The following is an 18,713-nucleotide window of genomic DNA, read 5'->3' as shown; positions in this document are numbered from 1 at the left end:
AGCTTGTTTCCCTGCTCCAGAGACAGGATGACCGAGGTCCTGTTGTACCACTGCCTCTGGCCGTCCTTCTCCACACTGTAGAAGAGCTCCTGCCCCTCTGTTTTATGGCCCCTCACAACACCTGCACAGGTGCAAACAAGAGACGTAAGATTATCAGTAAGTTTTATTTGAGAATATTCGTTTTTTGATATTAGCCTTTTATAAAAATGATGCATATGGATGGACAGCAGAGACACTGAATATGATGCCGGAGTGGTTTAGGAGGTTTCTGCAGACACTAGGGTTGGGGCGATGTCTACAATGAAACATTGGGATGGACGATGTTATCTGGTGCGCGGGCGCATGCACGGGGGTGCAGCACTCATTTTATGTACATGTGTTCTCGCACAGACTTCACTCGGTAAAAAAAATTGGCAGACTATTAAGTTACGTTACAAGTCACGGTGGATTTTTTACGGAGCAGGTAAAGCAGCAGTGAACACACAGAGTGCAGATGTTGGTTTCAGTTGTTTGATAGGCTGCGTCATTAATGAGCCGACGTGCAGCTCACCTGCTGCCGTGATAACGGATCGCGGGTGGAAATATACGGAAAAAAGATGAGTTCTCAGTCTTTTAGGCGCCTTTATAAAACATACTGCTAATGCATGAAAATGGAACAGACGGGGGAGTGACGGAGAGAGGCGGGGCAAGCCAGGGTGTTTACCTGAGGTGTAGGAGTGTGTCAGAGTGTGGGGAGAAGCATACTTAAAAACAATAATAAGAATGTTCGTGGTCATTAAAACCTGATTTCACGGGGGGCCCAACCCTAGCAGACACAAATCTTTGCAATGTGAAAACCTGTCAATATTGTGATCCACTAAAACAGCTGTGAATCCAATCTCAAGCGGTCTAGCAAAATTGCCCACCCTAACTCGCTCAACGGTCCCGATGGACACCCTGAATGTGTTTCCCAAAACAAGTCTGGAAAAAAGATGGTACTCTCTTCATTGCTTTTTCCTGCCTCTGTTTTTGTGAAACAGAACTCGCAGTTTTTTTTTTCCAGGCAGAGGACCCAATTGAAGCTCAGTGCAGCAGAAGCTCACTCTTTTCCTCTTAGGAACAACAGAAAATCCATTATCAGCAGCATCAACACAAAACTGTGTGGTTATCACTGAGCTCAGAGGTTGTTTTCACCATTCCTACATGTGATTACTCTCCTCCCTCACCTATGCTGAAGTACTCGTCTTCCAGCAGAGCGGTCACCTCCGTCTCCAGGGGGATGGGATCACACAGCAGGATATCCTTCCCCGCCACCTCACACTCGTAGCCGTCATCAAACCGCAGGCGGAATCTTCCCTCCCCGGCATCTTTGATAATGCGGCCCGAGTAGAAGTAGCCGTTGGACGACCACTTGGCCACCACGCGCAGGCCGACGAAGCTGCTTCCGACCGAGCTCGCCTCCTCGGGCGATGACCTGAGGGAGTCGGAGTGGCTGGGGAGCTCGGCGTCTGTAGGGCTGACAGGGAGGCGTGGGGGGAGCATGCGGGTGTAGGGCTCGTCCTCTGAGGAGGACTGTGGCTGGCCATGAGCACCGAGCCTCTGCAGTGAGCCAACCCCACCTCCCCTTAGAGAGAGAAACAGAGAGTCTGTTCAGACAATTATCAGTAAGTTCATTTAAAGGGTTGTATCATAACTGGAACGGGTCTTGATTGCCTGTCTTTATTACGTAATTGCTTAAGACATCAGATGTCAGTTTGCAGTGGAAAGTCTCCACTCAGCAGGTTTACCGCATTAGTGTCTTGTAATTAAAATGCACTTCCTGTGCTCTTCTTCTTCTATCCCCTACAATTACCTTGTATTGATTGCACTTTTTGTTAACTCTTACTTCCTTCCCTAGGTATTTACCCCATTGATATGATATGTACTATGAGCTCTTACTAGTACTTATTGCTGCTCTTACTAGTATGTTTTGTCAGTTGTATCTTGATCTGTATTTGATGCTCTGTTGATGCTTGTATGTTGTTCCTCAAATGTAAGTCGCTTTGGATAAAAGCGTCAAATGAGTAAATGTAAATGTATTTCTTCAGCTAAACAATGTGCATTTAGAAAACATTAAAAGAACGGCTGGTATAAAGTATGTTTCAAATTCGTTGTATATTTATAAGATGGTACAAGAATAAAGCACACAATTTCACAAAATCTGATAGTAGCTGCTAGTAAAAAAAAAAAAAAAAAAAAAAAAGATACACCAAAGTAAGGTTTACAATTTATATTATGTTGTTATATGCAAGTGTAGTCATCATTTCAAGTTTTAATTGTAACAAAAAAAAACTTGAATACATTTGAACTCGATTTTTATAAACGTCATTGTGTATCGGATATCTTTTGGACTGCTTGTCGGACAACAAATCTGAAGATCCCAGGGAAACTGTGATGGATGTTTTTAATTATTTAATGACATTTTCAAGAAAAATAGCAGATGATTTACTGAATAATTGATCATGAATCACTAATCATTAGTTGCAGCTCTGCGTGAGAAGATTAGGTATAAGATGATTAGTGAAAAGAGGAAAAGTAAAGTGTTATTAGAGATAGTGTAGGTAGTGTGGGTTCATGCATTGTGCCTGTTGCTGCTGCCTCGTCCGCGGTTTCTGTAAGTGCAAGGCGAGCCTCAGTGAGGACTCACCTGGACAGGGAGGAGCGGGACGGGGGTCGGCCCCTTCTAGCCCTTCCTCTGGGGGTCAGCGGGATGAAGACCCGAGACCCCAGGGTACTGTAGCCTCTGTCCATCACTGACCCTGCCCTGTGACCCCTATGACCCCTCTGTTGCTGCCCGCCTCCTCTCCTGGGAATGCAGACACACAGAGGGGACCAATAGAGCCGGTCAGGTTGCACAGGCACGGATCTGGGGATACTCCCGAAATCAAAAGGCACCCCGGGGTATGAGGAGTATCTAGTGACCCCAGATTCATGCCTGTGAGCAACTTGTACCTGAAGCAGGGATCAGTGAATCACTGAGAGATTAGGGTGTTAGAGAACCAAAGAAGGTGAAGGAGTGACACAGGAATCAGCATGCAGCTAGTACAGACAGACAAAGCAGAGAGACTTTCCTGACAGGGCTGAAGAGATGCGGGGGGAATTAGATTGGCAGCATGGAGGTGGAGGCGGTACCTGATGGATTTGGCCCCTCGGCTGGGCGGCATGATGAAGTCCGGCCTGCTGAAGCCGATGCTACTGCTGGTTCCTCCTGAGCTGTGCTGCAGGCTGGACGCCTTGGACGACAGAGAGCTGATGTCACCGAGGTCACCAGAGGTCAAAGAGCTGCTGCCTGTGCGGCACGGGGAGATGTCGCTGTCCAGCACCTGGCAGTCCACCACAGGCTCTTCGCTCTCCTGGTAACAACAATAAAGAGCAATGACGTTTTAAAGTCAAAAAGATATTACATATGTAGATGTACATACTGCATTTCATATCCATTCATTTAACAGTTGAGTTACATTTGAAAGTTAAAATGTTGATTTAACCTTTAATGGTCATTAATGAGGATACAATTTCATATGTTTAATAACTCCTTCAGTCAAAGACATGAGAAAAGAGAAATCTGTTACCTCTGAGACTTTGCGTTCCACCTCTTTGCCATCCTCGTAATACACGTCTGTGATGATCCTCGTGATGGTGGTCCGCACTTCCTGGATGGTGCGCACGTGTCTTCGGTGGGAGGGGCCTGCGGTTCTTCTAAAGGACGGAGATTCTCGTTCACCCTTTAAGACAAAAATGCAAGAGTGTCACCTGGACAGCGCTCACAGACATAGGCGTACTTCTCCGTATACACCTGAATCTCCGTACCCTGCCTGCTGGGGAGCGCAGCCCCGGTGCGTCAAAGTTGGTCTGCTGGGAGACTGTCCGCTGACGGAGCTGAGACACACAGGACAGACTGATCAACACCACCGTGACATGTCTTCAGAATACACAGACACCCTGTGCTAGCATTTACTTAGGTCTCATTTATCAAAAACAAAGAACATAGTAACCTATGCTACCTATCCTGAAACCCAATTTTTAAACAAGTCTTAGATTTACTCAAAACAATTTGAAAACAAAACATATTTAAGACTTTTAATTTAAATTCAAAGAATAAAATAATAAAACTGGGGAAACTGTGACATAAGGGAGATCTGTGAAAAGCAGATTTCATTCCAACGGCGTAAATTTGAATTTGAACACTCAACACTCATTAATGACACTCAAATTAATTTTACTGAATTTAAGCTTTAGCTGTCATTTTGTCGAGACAGTAAAATAAATAAGATGTACATAATTATGTACAGCTGTGGAGATAAAGAGGGCAGTGTGCCATGTAACAGAACAACCATAACAATCATGTTCAGTAACCATTCAGTATGAACACAGCAAATTTGCTAAATTCAAACACATCCTATACATTGGCACTGTAATGCACCAGATGTGTTCAGTAACTGACTAACCTTATTGGAAGGACTGGAGGTGATGATGTTGTCAAAGGTCTGCTGGGAAACCTTTTGTCTGGCATCTGTCCTGTTTGGGGTGGGCGGCTCTGGAGCTTCAGGCGGTCCTCGTCTATCTGCAGATTGCTCGCCAGCGCCGGGAGGATCTTTATGGGTCTCCAGCGGTGCTGCCGACACATCCTGTCGTAAAGGCTCTGATTGGCTGTTAGCGAGGCTGTTGCATCCCAGCGAGGATGCCTGGGAGCTCCTCTGTGGTGAGGCGAACAGCTCCCCTCTGCAAAGATGTTAAAAAAAAAGTGACAAATTGGGACATATGGCAGAGAATCAGAATCCACCCACAACACAAATTAATTAAATAACAATATGGCTTTTCCACTAGCAACACCATTAGGTCAAACCTTAAATTTTCACTCTAATTTAGATTGACATGTAAACGGCACACTTTTCAGTGCAAGAAATAAGTGGAGAATTTAACTGCAGATTTTGTTAAATGACCTCACTTTATCAAAGCGGGAGGACAAAACTACACCTTACTGATCCCCATGTCCCCAGAGAATATTCCAAAAATAACCATCCATCCCATCTCCACACTCCTAAAGTAGGTCTCTCTCTCTCTCTTTTGCTCACTTTCTTATAAACACACACACACACACACACACACACACACACACACACAGACACAGTGGTAGCGGTAGCAGACCTATTTCTGTCTACTAAAATACATTACAACAGGGGAAAGCTATTCATACTTCCACAGGTCAAAATGTGAAGCTTCTGCAGGTCAGACCGTGGCGATCTCAAAACATGTACATAAATAGCAGATGGATAAAACATAAAAAAAAGGGTAAATTACCCAAACTGCAAAACTAACAATAAACTGGGACAACACTGTTGCTTATGGCAGGCTTTCCCCCCTGGCCCCTTCATGTCTGTTATATATTGTATTCATTCTCGCGGGACCAGGGGTGTGCGTTATTGCATTATTGTATAAGTAAGCACATCGTGAGCATTGTACAATCCAGAGTCAAATTTCTCGTATGTGTACACATACCTGGCAGTAAAGCTGATTCTGATTCATATATACACAAAACACGCATACAATCTGGGTACAACATTTGGCTTAAATGTGAGTGGGAAACAGTCTGAAAAACATTGTTATGGTAATGCTAAAAAGTACGAGCAGGATTCAAATGCAAACGAACGGGAGTTAAAGTTTGGTGGTTTCACAACCACAATTTCAACAGGTTTTCTATAGGTTTAATGTCAATCTCAGATTACATTACATTTGGCATTACACAACAGTGTTTCCCACAGAACGAAATGTAACCGTGGCTTTATTAACATAACAGTGTTTCCCACAGAACGAAAGTGTAACCGTGGCTCTTTTCTAACATTAACATAGCTGTCCTTATTAGCTAGGCTACTTGCTAATAACTTTTTTGAAGGTGGGTCTCTGACATTGACAGATTTGTGCAGCGGTGTTCATAATTGTAAGCATTCAATTCACACACTGGTCCGTTGTCAATGCGCGAGCAAGTGAGCGAGCGACAGAGATAGAGAGATAGACCGAGCAAGAGGTGCTGAGTGAATATATGCGTTGCGCGCAGCTCTGAACTCAAATATGACTTTACCCATTTTAAATAGTCAAAAATAAATAAAATCAATGTGGCGGTCAGCGTTGATAATGTGGCGGGCCGCCACAAATAAATCAATGTGTGGGAAACACTGCACAAGTAGATGCACTCCTGTTCGGTTTGCTTACCGGACAGGTGTGGTGCCTCCAGTCTGGCTGTCCTCCTCTGCATCCGGCTGTCTGTGCACCTGCCTGACACGACTGAACACAGACGGGCTGCAGGGACATGAAACATCATGTTACACTCCTACTCTTGCAACCACAAAAAAATCATAGCAAAGTGGTTGAATAGCTCTAAAACCCGAGAGCGCTTTAAACTGCCGCTAATAGGATCCAGAGATGTGCTACGCCAACGAGAAGTTAAAACTAAGTGACAGCCCAAATAATTTTTCACATTCACCTACTCTAATTGTCACTGAAGGAGAGCAGAGCAGCAACACTGGCGGGCTGAGGTGGTAACACAGTAGAGCTTAAAGGCTTTAGGTGATACTGATTCATTAAAAGATGCCCAGATCTGTCTCAGTAACAGTCCTTAGGCTCAGCTCAAGACATCTCTACCTAAAACTGTGCTGGACTTTTCTTTTACTGTCAGCCACCACACACACAGAAACTGACAGTTCTAAAGTTGGTAAATGATGTTAGTTGAGCTCTAACAGACTTATGAATTAAAAACATTGCCTCGCACCAATAGAACAGCTGAACCTTCAATTATCATCCATAATTGTGAGTGCTGAATCAGCTTACAAGACAGATACTATAAATATCCCAGTACATTGGTGTAACTGTGTAGGTAGAGCATAGACTGTGTTTTATGATGGATAACGAGTTTCCAATTCCTCCCACTGTAAAAAAAAAATATAATAATAAATACAGCCAAAAGAATTTGGATATGTGCAGTGCCATCTTGCACAAGTCGTAATTTGAAGCCAGAGTCTGGCAGCAGTGATCGGGGGAGCCGCCCACCCACCCGGCTGAGTCAATCAGGAGCAGGGCTCAGCTGTCAATAACTAACTAAAACCAAACTTATTAGAAGAATTAACACTTGAACACACATCGGAGAGATAAGAACTACCTAAAATGACAGAAACCATCTTTGGGGAAAGAAATGCATTTGGCCTCTGCCCCATCAGCTAACATGGAGATGGCCGGGTTTATTACCTATACTGCAGCCAGCCACCAGCGAGCGACTGAGATTTTTTGGCTTCAATTCTGGGGAGCTGTCATGTTGTCCATCTTTATAAACAGTCTATGTTGTAGAGGCTGAAGAACAGCCACTGAAGAGTCTCCTTTTCATTCTCAAAAGACTTGAGACCACACACTTATGAGGAATTCAGTTAATGTGCACAAACAGAGGGTCCCACCTGGTTAAAGTCTTGGCAACTGTGGCGACCTTGACTACAGATCCATCCTCTTCTGACAGTGTTGGCTCTGAGGGAAAGAAATGTATTACTGAGAGGGTTCACAAGTAGAGGCACATACCCTAGGGTTGAGCATGAAAGTGTGAGGGAGGTACAAACTCTTACTCTGCAGGCTGAAGCGCTCCGAGCTGCCCTCTTCGACGGGGGTCACCAGCTTCATCCTCAAGCTCAGCTTCCCGTCTCCCTTTTCCGTAGTGTCATCGCCGCTTTCCGCCGACACAATGTCACTGGTCGCCATTGCATCTGCAGAGACATCACCCACCACGCCTGGCTTTTCTGAGAAGGAAGTGATCTCTGGAGAAAAAGAAAAGAAGCACGGCATCAGGTCATGTTATGCTACTTGACATTTAGTAGCTGTTGAGCAACTACAGTTCGTCCGGCACAAGAACCCACCAATGGGAGTGCTGTGTCGCAGCGTCTGCTTCAGCTGGTTGATTAGAGGAGGTGTGGCACCGACAACAGGACCAATCAGCTCCCCTTCTTTAGGAAGTGTGAAGTGGAAGGAAATTTCTGTAATAGAAAAGCACAACTGGATTCAGATGAGATCTATTTCAATGCATTGTTCCTTTTAAAGACAGATATTCTCAAGTCACTGTGTCTTTAACTCCTCTAACACACGCTACCACCTCTCACCTCTACTGAAACTTTGCAAACTAACCTGTACAAAACCTTAGTGGTTAGATGTAATATCAACATGCACCAGTGGTGTAAACAAATCCTTGTTGAATCCCTGTAATATGTAGCATTCAACGGAAAATCGAACATAAGTTAGTGAGAACAAATGTTTACATTTTTAACACCATAGGATTTCTGTGTATGGAGGTGCTATCAATTTTTGTTTATATTGTATGTTATAACCAAATGTATTTCACACCCTAAAATTAAAAATCTTATTATTAGTAGTTAGCTCACAGGAAATGGCTGCACACACACACCTCTTTCCCTCTCCACTCCTTCTCTCTCAGGCTGAGCCACACGCACTGCAGGCTACTTACAAATCCTCATATGGATCCTCTTTTTGTCCAAGTTATCTGTTTATGAGGCTTTAACAGGGTGAGATTTGTGAGAAAACAGAGGGGAGATGTTTTGAAACTTTTTTTTTTTGTCATGAAAAATACGCCCCTACCTCCCTCTGCACGGTTCGGCACGCAGGTGAACTGTGGATTGATTGCAAAGTTTAACCATCACAGCACGAGAAAAGGTTTTACAGCCACTGTTACTTTTTAAAGTAATAAATATATAACGTTATATGTTGATGCAGAGTTGCAGTGAAAAGATAAAGAAGACAGATGCATGCTGTGTTTAAGCGTAGGGAGTGGGTAAGGGGAGAGCGACTGATTTAAAAGCCGCCACTTTAAAGAGTGTCACTGAGTGAAACCCTGTAGCTTCACTGGTGTAACAGAGACACTGCGCTGCTCGTCATCATAGAAACAGATCATCATATTTTGATGTTTATTGCACCTTCAGTGATATCGGCTGCCTTCTCTTCAACACACAGCTCCACTGCTCACCGGAGAAGGTGTTGACAGGCCATTATTTGCGACGTGTAACCAATCGGATGCTGTGGGCGGGACATTGAGCACCCCTGATCTAAACCAATGGTTCTCAACCTTTTTTGGTTGTGACCCCTTTATATGAAGCAATATCTTCTTGCGACCCCTCGTCATGTCGGTACATTTTGTGCAATTCAATCAAAGAGCACTTTCCCCTGTCAAATAGCTTAATTAAAATCATTTTAGAGGCCTGACATGGTGCAACTTGGGTATTTCACAAGCAAATATAATAAAATTACTTAATTTGTGTACCAGAATGTGTTATTTTTATCTTGAGACACTCGATTCATCTCAGAAACCCTTGAAGAGGTCCCTGACTCCCCGGTTAATTTAGTAGTGGTTGTCACACTTCGCTGTGAGATACAGTACATCTGTGCCCAGCTTACCTCCAGAGCTATCACTCAGGCTCTTGTCTTTGAGCCCCTCTGGTTCCGGTCTCGCCCTCTCAGTCTGGGAGAGCCTATCAGGAGCCGCGTGCACCTTCTTCGGCTGATGACCGTTAGTGGAGACAGGCACTTTGCCTCTGACTGGCTGGGAACTGTTGGTCGTCGACTGCGGCGTCACATCTTTCTGAAGAATCTGGGAGTCTCTCTCGCTGTCTGTAACAACGATGACACTGTCCTCACCTCTGTCTTCACTCTCCTCCTCCTCCTCCATGGGTTCAGGAGACAACAGCTGGCTCTGAGAGAGAACCAGAGCAATTCCTGAGGCCCCGCCCCCGACAGTGCTCTTCTCCTCCTCCTCTTCAGCTTCACCCTGGTCACACTTATCCACCGTGTCTTTGACTGTTTGACTGTTACCAACCGTTCCACACTTCTGTGACAACGACTCTACGGAATGACTCTTTGCAGTTTCTCCTTCTCTCAAGTCTACAGGGCACTTCACCACATCTACAACAGATGTCTGAGAGATCACAGACTGCAAGGGCAAACTGCAGGGTGTAATGTCTGAGGGAGTCTCCTGCACACAGCTGTTCACAGTCAGATCAGAGGAATCAAACTTTGGTTGAGAGCAGGACACCACGTCAGCAGAGCTCGCCTCTTTGCTGTCGCTCTTACTGTCTCTTACATTCACATTTTGTACATTCAAAGGAGCTTCTGTCTTTTTGTGCACATCAGACTTTTGCGACAGATTGGAGACAGACTGCTCGTTCTTGGCAAATTCACTGTGATGCTTCGGTGATTCACCAGAAGTGGAAGCTTTGGAACTGGTGGCTGATTGGGACTCTGAAGAGACGCCGTTGCTCTCGCTCCTCTGATCGCAGCGTGAAATCACAGATTCGCTGGTGTCTACACCGGGCGGCTCATCCAGTTCCTCTATCTGCGTGGCCTGGCTGTCCTCCTCAGCGTGTTTTGATGTCTGCTGAGCTGGGATACTGCTCTCCGTGTTCACAGAGAGCTGCAAAGGCATAGTGAAAGCAGCTGACTCCAGACACTGAGACTGCGTCTCATGAGGCAATGATGCCGGCTTCTTATCGGACGGTTGTTTTGCCTCCTGGCTCTGCGTTGGGACAAACACATCCTGAGAAAACAGAAAAACACGCACATGGGATATGGTGAACTGGGGATGCAACTAAGGATTGTTTTTTATTAAAACAAATGCCTCTCACAATTACCCAGAGCCCAAAGTAACGTCTTTAAACAACATGTTTGGGCTGACTAACGGTCTATAATCCAAAGATCCAATTTACACTGATAGTAATCAGAGAAGCATATTTTGAGAGTGAGTGTTAAGCAGTTATTAAAAATATGTATCAAATTGTTGACAATAAATTATCTGTTGATTCCTTATCATAAACCATGAGACAAGTCAAAAATAAACAAATCTGTGACAATTTGTCATGTAACAGCTAGTGAAGAAAAACAATTTATCATTTATCAAAGAAGACTGACAAAGGTTCTTAGATTCCAGCTTGGAAAACTTTTATATTGTTGATAACTGAAAATGTTTAGACTGAAGGTCAGACAAAAAACATTTAAAGACGTCAACTGGGAAATTGTGATGTAAATTTTCTCTATTTTCTGACACTGTTCTTAACAAATAATTTATTACTTTACAGTTACATACATGAGAGAACTCTGGCTGGGAGGGTAAAGAGAGAGTTCGCTCCAACACAAAACCAGGGGAATTCTGGGATATAGGAGTAGAGGCGGACGGGTGTGGCTTAGAGGCGGCCTCCATTTCCATTGGCTCTTCCCTTTCCACTGCTCGGTCTTCTGGGGGCAGTGAAGTATCCATCGGTTCATCATCACCTGCCAAAGCAAACAAATGTTTAGCTCTATTTACCAGGTGCGGCAGTGGATAAGACACATGCCTTTGGTGTGAGAGACCCGGGTTCAATTCCCCTGAGTACGGAACTTAACTCCAGAGGCGTGTGGCCTCTGACATGTATAGCAATTGTAAGTCGCTTTAGATAAAAGCGTCAGCTAAATGAATAAATGTAACTACATAGACGTGCACACAGGAGAAATTAACAGCGATTTGCTCTCTCGATTTTAATCCAGTCATAAAAGCAGGTTAAGTCATTTACCTTGTTCATTCTCTGGTCCGGTTGGTGAGCTGGGAACAATTAAAGGGGTGTGGGAGAAGTTGTCTGGGGTCGGGGCAACATAGTCAACGGAGCTCCTAGGAGAAAGACGCAGGATATCAGCTCATTTTCTAGGTTGTGCTTGTGTGTAGAAAGGGTAACTCAATATGAGGGGACACTTGGGACTTACTGGGACAGACTTTCCTGCACCATTGTTCCCTGTCCAGACAGATGCAGCAGTCGCAGGGTGTGGGCCGGTGTCGGGGTGGGGTGACCCTGCTGCTCCGGCTCAGACACTGTGCTGTCAACTGCAGCACCTGAGGGGAGCAAAAAAGGTAACATATGAGAAAGATAAAAAGCTGTAAAACAGAAATGATTAATAATCTGAAGAGAAACTCAAACTGGAGCTACAGTCTGTGAAGTTGTTTGTACTTTGTTTTGATTATTCTGCTACCACAGTCAGGGGTTCATCCTATGTAATAGACCACATATGCTGCTACATATGTATTTACCCGTCTTGTCAGCGTCGAACAGGTCCTCCTGTGACGACAGGATCTCACAGTCCCGCTGGTCCTGCTCACCGGAGGCCCGGAGGCCCTGCGAGTGCAGCAGAGCCTGGACACTCAGCTGCCTGCCCGACTGACCCGGAGACTCTAAAGAGCTGCTGGAGCTCACCTCAGATCTGGAGGAGGAAAGGGGAAAAACACTGCTCATACCAGACCAGTATGTGCACTGTAATGAACGCAGAATTTAACCTCCACATGGAGCCGTACCTCACTGCTTTGTTCTCTTGACTCTCTGAAGTCCTGGGGCTGATTTTCTGCTCTGCTGGTGATGAAAAGAAGGTATAAGTTAGACTGACTCTGTTAACCACTTGATGTCAGTATGAATGCTCTGATCAGGTACTAAATAAAGAACATTACATGTCTTGCAGCATCCAGTGGGATTAGGAATTTATTTCTGCTCTAACCCACACACACACTGTACATCATAGTACAAGAGGATGGAGCAGGCTGCCTCAGAAATAGACATCTAACCCTCTGTATACTTCATCTATGGAGCTTGACCTGATTAAAAAGTTACCAAGAGCTCAAAAAGCCCTGTGTAAATGCAACCAAGATGATCTGGAGCTACAGAAGAGCTGCGAAGATTAATCGATTAGCTGTCAACTATTAAATTAATCTCTTGATATTTGATTTGAGTAATTTCTAAAGAAATATTCCCTGATTCCATCTTAAATGTGAGTTTATTCTGGTTTCTTTACTCCTCTATGACAGTAACCCGAATATTTTTAGGTTGTGGACAAAACAAGACATTTAGGGACATCATCTGGAGCTTTGGGAAATACTGATCGACATTTTTCACCATTTTCATTTTATGGACCAAACAACGAATCGATTAATCGAGAAAATAATCTACAGAAATAATCGATAAAGAAAATAATCGTTGGTCGCAGCCCTATACAGAAGAGTGTCAAATTAAAGGAAATACCCGCATGTGTTTTTATATCATAAGCCTCCACAATGTCTTCAATGCTCATTGTCACAGTTTCTCCAAGTCTCTGAACTCTACTGGAGGGACGAACACCATTATTCTAAAATACATTCCCTCAATTGGGTTTTGTAATGACGTTGCTCCAAAGTCTGCCATAAGTGTTCAGTGGGATGGAAATCTGGTGACTTTGTAGGGTCATGCATTTGTCATGTTTCACCACTCACTTAATCAGATGTTTTCTTATTATTTGTCAGCTATCAGTAGGTTTGAAATTTCTAAATTACCCAGGTACTAGGGATGCACCGACATGAAAATTATATAATAATATAATACGAATATAATGAAAAACTTTAGAAATACCGAACAAGGTTTTCCATTTTTTTTTGGCCAATTTTTTTTTTCCCCCATTGCATAATATAAATAGTCAAAATGTGCTTTTTCCTCTCTGGAGGCTATGGTGGGGGGGGGGGTCCGGGTCCAGTAGAGTAAATTACATGTGTCCATTTACTTTTAATGTACACATGTAATATGTTTTATACTTTCTGTGAATATAATCCAATTAATCTTATTTCCATCCTATATAACACCTTATTTAGAAAACCGGACGTTGTCACATGTGTTTCCTCCTCGCGCTAAATTCATCAAGTCCGACCCAGTTTGATAAATAATGTTGTATATAGTTCTCGAATGGCGTAACATGAAGACTTCACAGCCTCTTCAGGTAGGACTCTCATACTGCCACACATGTCTTTGTAAAGAAACTAATTGACAGGATAAAGTCGCTAACCTGCCTGTCAGCTCGCCCGTTCAGTTACCATAAAGGCTTGAATACGTGTGCACTCCAAATGTAGGTGCGGCTAGCTTAATCGCCTTCTCAGAAATGAGTGACAGAAACACACAAAACAGGTCAGACCGCTTGTTGCCTTTCTAAGAAGTCAGCCACAGATGGAGTGGATGTGCTAAGAGACAAATCAGCAGAACAGTGTCTGCAAACGGCGATTGTAGAGTCTTTCTTGGACACTTTAAAATGCTTCCACATTGCCGACATGTCAACGTAATTGTTTGGTAAAATTTATTCGGTCTTTTGACGTTTAGGCCGAACACTGAAAGTGCTTTTTGTGCTATTTTCGGCCGATTAATTTCGGTTGCCAAATATTCGGCGCATCCCTACCAGGTACAAGGCCTGACTGCAGCTTTTAAATGTGAAAATGTGATCTGTGTCAAATCAACAGAAATTAGAGGCCTAGATAACAATGAAATACAAAAAAAGGAGAAAAATACCTATAAATAAATGTGTAAATACCTAATTTGGTGCGTCTCTCGCTGTCTGACTGAGGAACAATGTCTTCTTCTTCTTCCTCCTGACTGTTCACCACTTCACCACGCAGATCCTGACTCTGAGAAAGCTCCAGAAAACCAAACTGAGAGGTTCCCTCTGAATCATAGACAAACAGATATCAGTACACTTAATAACACATGGGGTACAATATCATTCTTAAAAAGAACGATCCTGGACGTGGATGTTATTCGGCCTTAAAATGTGAGGGGAGCCTCTACCTTCAGACTGGATGCAGTGTGTGGTAGAATCAGCTCCAGACTCCATATCAGTGTCCTCTGGTGCACACCTGAAAGAATAGGAACCAGGTGAAAACGCTGCATCATTCTTTAACGCTAAGCATTATCTATCAGCAAAAATATCTGGTCTCCACATACTTTTTCTTGTTTGGAGGAGGGCAAATGTTTATAACTTGACTTTCCTCCTGGAATGCTGAACTGGGGTTGGCTGCCGTGAGAATACCAAAATAAAGAAAACACCTTTGCTTTCAGTTTTTATACAGAGTAAGTACTATGTATATGTACATGCCGTATCCATGTTGTTAGAAAGTACTGACCGGGTTCAACCTGGCTGTTACTCTGGGAGCTTTCTGATTGGCTGTCAGTCTGAGAGTATCTGCTTCCTAGCGGGGAGGATATCAGTTCCTGGAAAGGGAAAATAAAGCGGGGGAAACAGCAAATCTCTCTTCATTAGTCATGTTTCCTTTACACAGATTCAGAGGCGGTATATGCCTGTCTAATTAAAGCCGTGCAGCTAATAATAAATGACAGTGGTTCCTGCTGATTAAAGAGATGGCTGGATGCTTTGTCACGGTCACTATACTGCTGCTCACAAGCAAAATACTACAAAGGATGTTGTCATGTTGACAGAAACTGTTATGAAACTTAAAAATGAATTCAAAACAACTGTAACTAAGTACTTTTACTCAAGTACAATTCAGAGGTACTTTTACTTTATTGAGTATTTCTGTTTTACACTACTTCTCACTTGACCTCCAGAGAAAATACTTTACTTTTACTCCACTTTATTTATTTGATAGTTATTTTTCCAGATCAACAAATGTCACACTAACTTAAGTCAGGTTTTCAAAGTTGGGGGGGGGGGTCGTCCAAACTGTTTCAGGGGAGGCTCAGTGAATGGAAGTGAAAAAAAATATTACATTAGTTATGACTTATGACATTAGTTATTAGAAGGCGATGACACAGAATAGGCTTAATGTGTGCGATTTGGTCAAAGAGAGTTCAGAGATACAGTAGTTTGAGTGAATTTTACAATCTTTCCCAGAGCTAGAAACTAGCCAGTGTGGTTGTTTGTCTTGTTATGCGCCCTGGATACAAGACAAGGCAAGTTTACATGTATAGCACATTTCAACAACAAGGCACTTCAAAGTGCTTTACATATAACATAAAAGCAACATATGGAAATATTAAAAAGACCTGACTGACTGAAATACAATTTTTAAGGATAAAACAGGCCAGTAAAAGTTACAGTTTTGTGTAAGATATCTGTGAAAAGGCAATTTTATCATCATTATATATCGTATATAGTGTATGATATACTGTATATTCTAATTAATTCTTTATTGTTGTACTTTTACCTTGTGCTACATAAATAAAGTTGATATTGATATACATATTTAAAACCAGACCTGCAGTTATCTGGGAGTTTGTTCCAGATGTACGGAGCATAAAAACTGAACACTGCTGGGGACACAAAGCAGACCTGATGCCAGACCACCTGGGAGGTCTGGATGGGTCATAACTTTGCAGAATAACAGAAATACAGTACGTCAAACAGTTTAAACCGTGGTAAACCTGCCTCATCATGCAACACACTATAAACTGAGGTTTGTATCTGCTTACCAGAACCGGGCTGCGGGAGGTGGGCTGCAGGCTGGACAGGCGGCGGGCCAGCAGAGCTCGGTAGCTGCTCTCGGGATCGTCCTCCAGAGCGACACTGTCCGGCTGGGAGTCCTCCACGATCAGACACGGGTTCTCGGGCTGAGGCAGGCTGGAGTCCAGTTCACTTCCACCGGGATCCATGAGGTCAAGCCGAGGACACGGGGTGGGCTGTTGTTAGCTAGCCAAGCAGCAGCGAAAACAACGACGTGCGGTTATTGTTACCTGAAAGCTAACAGCTAGCATGTTAGCTAAAGTTAAAAGGCTAACAGTAGCTAATGCTCCGCCCCGACAACAAAGCGTGCCCCGCTGAAGAGGCAACGTGCTCCGAAGGAACATCAGCCCGGAGCCGTGGAGCTTAACTCATGACGTTAGTGAGGTCGCAAAGTATTAATTCATATCTTTATTTATTCAACTAATGTTACCGGTTATTTTCTACAGGAAAGAAACACACAAACAAACACACACACCCCCCCACTTCAGCTCCGCTCCTCGCGGCAAAACTTGCCAGACGCGATGTCATTGGTCCGGGTGGCGCGATGACGTCACATTAGCTTGCTGATTGGTTTTATGGTTGCAGGATTTTTCTAACTTTTTTTTTTAATGGCGTGTTTGGTACATGGTTTTTTTTTTAAATTTTATTATTATTATTTTTTGCCAAATGATAGTTCTACATTTATTATTACTCTTTATATCTTTTTTTTTTAACCTTCCTCTTTCTTTAAGATCAATTTCTACTTTTTGTTTCTTCAAATCATCTCTATTTTCTTTTCTTAAAACTACCATGCTCTTGTTTTAAAGGGTACCATCAGTACTGTTAATAAGAATTCATGATTTTTCATTTGATCTATTCCTGCGGTGATGTGACTTGATCCTGTATGTTCGATTTGTTACAATGCATATTGATAAATGACACATTAGTTGTTTACTGCACTCTATTAATCACTTAGTCAATGTACTTGTGTTAATTTCCTCTTCTATATTAACTGTGGCCTGGTTAATGGCAGGTGAGTTATTGTCTTGTAGATATGTTTGTTTATTGTGTGTATGTCTGTGTATTATCTTTAGTGTGGTCTGTACATACATGTATGCTGCAGGACCCCCATGAAAGTGAGATGATGCACCTAAGGGGAGTATCCTTTAATAGATTTAAACATTTAAAATTAAAAAATATATATCATTTAGAATGACAAAAGCACCTTCTATCTAGCAACTGAATAATATTTGTTGCACACTTGAAATAAAAAAGCATTCCTATGACTTGTATTTTATAATATTTTTGCTTTTGAATTTAATTAAATATGAATCTATTGTCATTTTATATGACGTGTAATGACTCCTGATTCTTTCAACAACAGCACTTATTATAATTTGAAATAAATTAAACAAATTGCTAATTGATTTCCATTATGTAAAATGTCATACAGTCTGTAATCCTTTTTTACAAAGTGTTTTGTCCTTTTGCATCAGTATTAATACCCTCTTGACTTCTGATAGTGTCAATAACAACGATGCTTCAAAGTATTACATATTATACTATAGGCCTATACTGCTAATAATATTACACTGTGTAATGATAAATCATGTGAAAGAGAGAAATCTAGGCCATTGTGTCCCACAGTGGGATCTCAGAGACCTTCAGAGGTCCTTGGCTTTCAGGGACTCCAGCAAAATGACATATAGTTTAACTTTCACCATCATTTCCCTGAGCTAAGAGTCACTGAGCTTTCAATGTGTTTCTTCACAGAGTTCTGCAAAAGTATGGGGTTACGTTGTAAAGAAAAACCTTTACAGAAGGGGAAATTTGAAGAACAGAAACACTGAACTATCAGTTTAGAGTAGATCTTCTTCTCTCCTAGAAAGTGGGATATCTGTGGTAAAATCGAACAGGCTATAAATATCTGTATACCTGTGACTGTGACTGGTAATTTTAAGAGCCAACAAGCACAGGTTATAGATTCATGCATTTTGTAATGAGCTTTTAATGATGTGATGCTCACAGTTTTGAAGATTAACAGGCGGTCTTTCAAATATTAAAATCACTTTGTCATCATCATTTGACAGCCTCAGTTTCCATGGAGACACCACATTTCCTGTAACACCCATGTCTGTGCAAATGTTGATCACAGAGAAAGTATGAAGCAGAAATCATTTGGCTGTTTGAGGCTGCTGGGAAAGTGAGTTGCTGCGCAGCAAGTCCTCAAAATAAACCGAAAACGTATAGTTGAACTAAGTTACACTGACACTTTGTTTCCTCACCTCAGGAGCACCTTCTTCAAGACGCAAGAAGACCCTGAATAAGAGTCATCACAAGCACAAATGCTTTTTTCTTACCAGTAAAGACCTACAACGCATTTTAGAAGGATGTTTTGGGTATCAAACAATATCCTG

At 42.7% G+C, this 18,713-nt stretch overlaps 1 protein-coding gene across 1 annotated transcript in view; it reads right to left on the bottom strand.

Moving 5' to 3' along the window:
- tp53bp1 (tumor protein p53 binding protein, 1) overlaps positions 1-16,820 on the bottom strand; it is a 23,322-nt gene extending 6,502 nt beyond the window's left edge. The window contains exons 1-21 of the mRNA XM_046031841.1: positions 16,287-16,820; positions 14,981-15,068; positions 14,802-14,871; positions 14,646-14,713; positions 14,392-14,523; positions 12,368-12,422; positions 12,107-12,276; positions 11,785-11,911; positions 11,598-11,692; positions 11,135-11,319; positions 9,454-10,588; positions 7,908-8,024; positions 7,620-7,808; positions 7,458-7,524; positions 6,226-6,312; positions 4,464-4,737; positions 3,826-3,894; positions 3,588-3,740; positions 3,151-3,371; positions 2,666-2,824; positions 1,206-1,603 (exon numbers count right to left, since the gene is read on the bottom strand). Coding sequence (XP_045887797.1) covers positions 1,206-1,603; positions 2,666-2,824; positions 3,151-3,371; positions 3,588-3,740; positions 3,826-3,894; positions 4,464-4,737; positions 6,226-6,312; positions 7,458-7,524; positions 7,620-7,808; positions 7,908-8,024; positions 9,454-10,588; positions 11,135-11,319; positions 11,598-11,692; positions 11,785-11,911; positions 12,107-12,276; positions 12,368-12,422; positions 14,392-14,523; positions 14,646-14,713; positions 14,802-14,871; positions 14,981-15,068; positions 16,287-16,466 — 4,039 coding nt within the window. The 5' untranslated portion in view covers positions 16,467-16,820. The remainder of the gene's footprint in view (positions 1-1,205; positions 1,604-2,665; positions 2,825-3,150; positions 3,372-3,587; positions 3,741-3,825; positions 3,895-4,463; positions 4,738-6,225; positions 6,313-7,457; positions 7,525-7,619; positions 7,809-7,907; positions 8,025-9,453; positions 10,589-11,134; positions 11,320-11,597; positions 11,693-11,784; positions 11,912-12,106; positions 12,277-12,367; positions 12,423-14,391; positions 14,524-14,645; positions 14,714-14,801; positions 14,872-14,980; positions 15,069-16,286) is intronic.
- Positions 16,821-18,713: the final 1,893 nt, after the last annotated feature.

This window comes from Micropterus dolomieu, linkage group LG20 (genome assembly GCF_021292245.1).
Source record: "Micropterus dolomieu isolate WLL.071019.BEF.003 ecotype Adirondacks linkage group LG20, ASM2129224v1, whole genome shotgun sequence".
Lineage (NCBI taxonomy): Eukaryota > Metazoa > Chordata > Actinopteri > Centrarchiformes > Centrarchidae > Micropterus > Micropterus dolomieu.
Note: the sequence above shows the minus strand (reverse complement) of the source record. Positions and strands in the feature narration are given on the sequence as shown.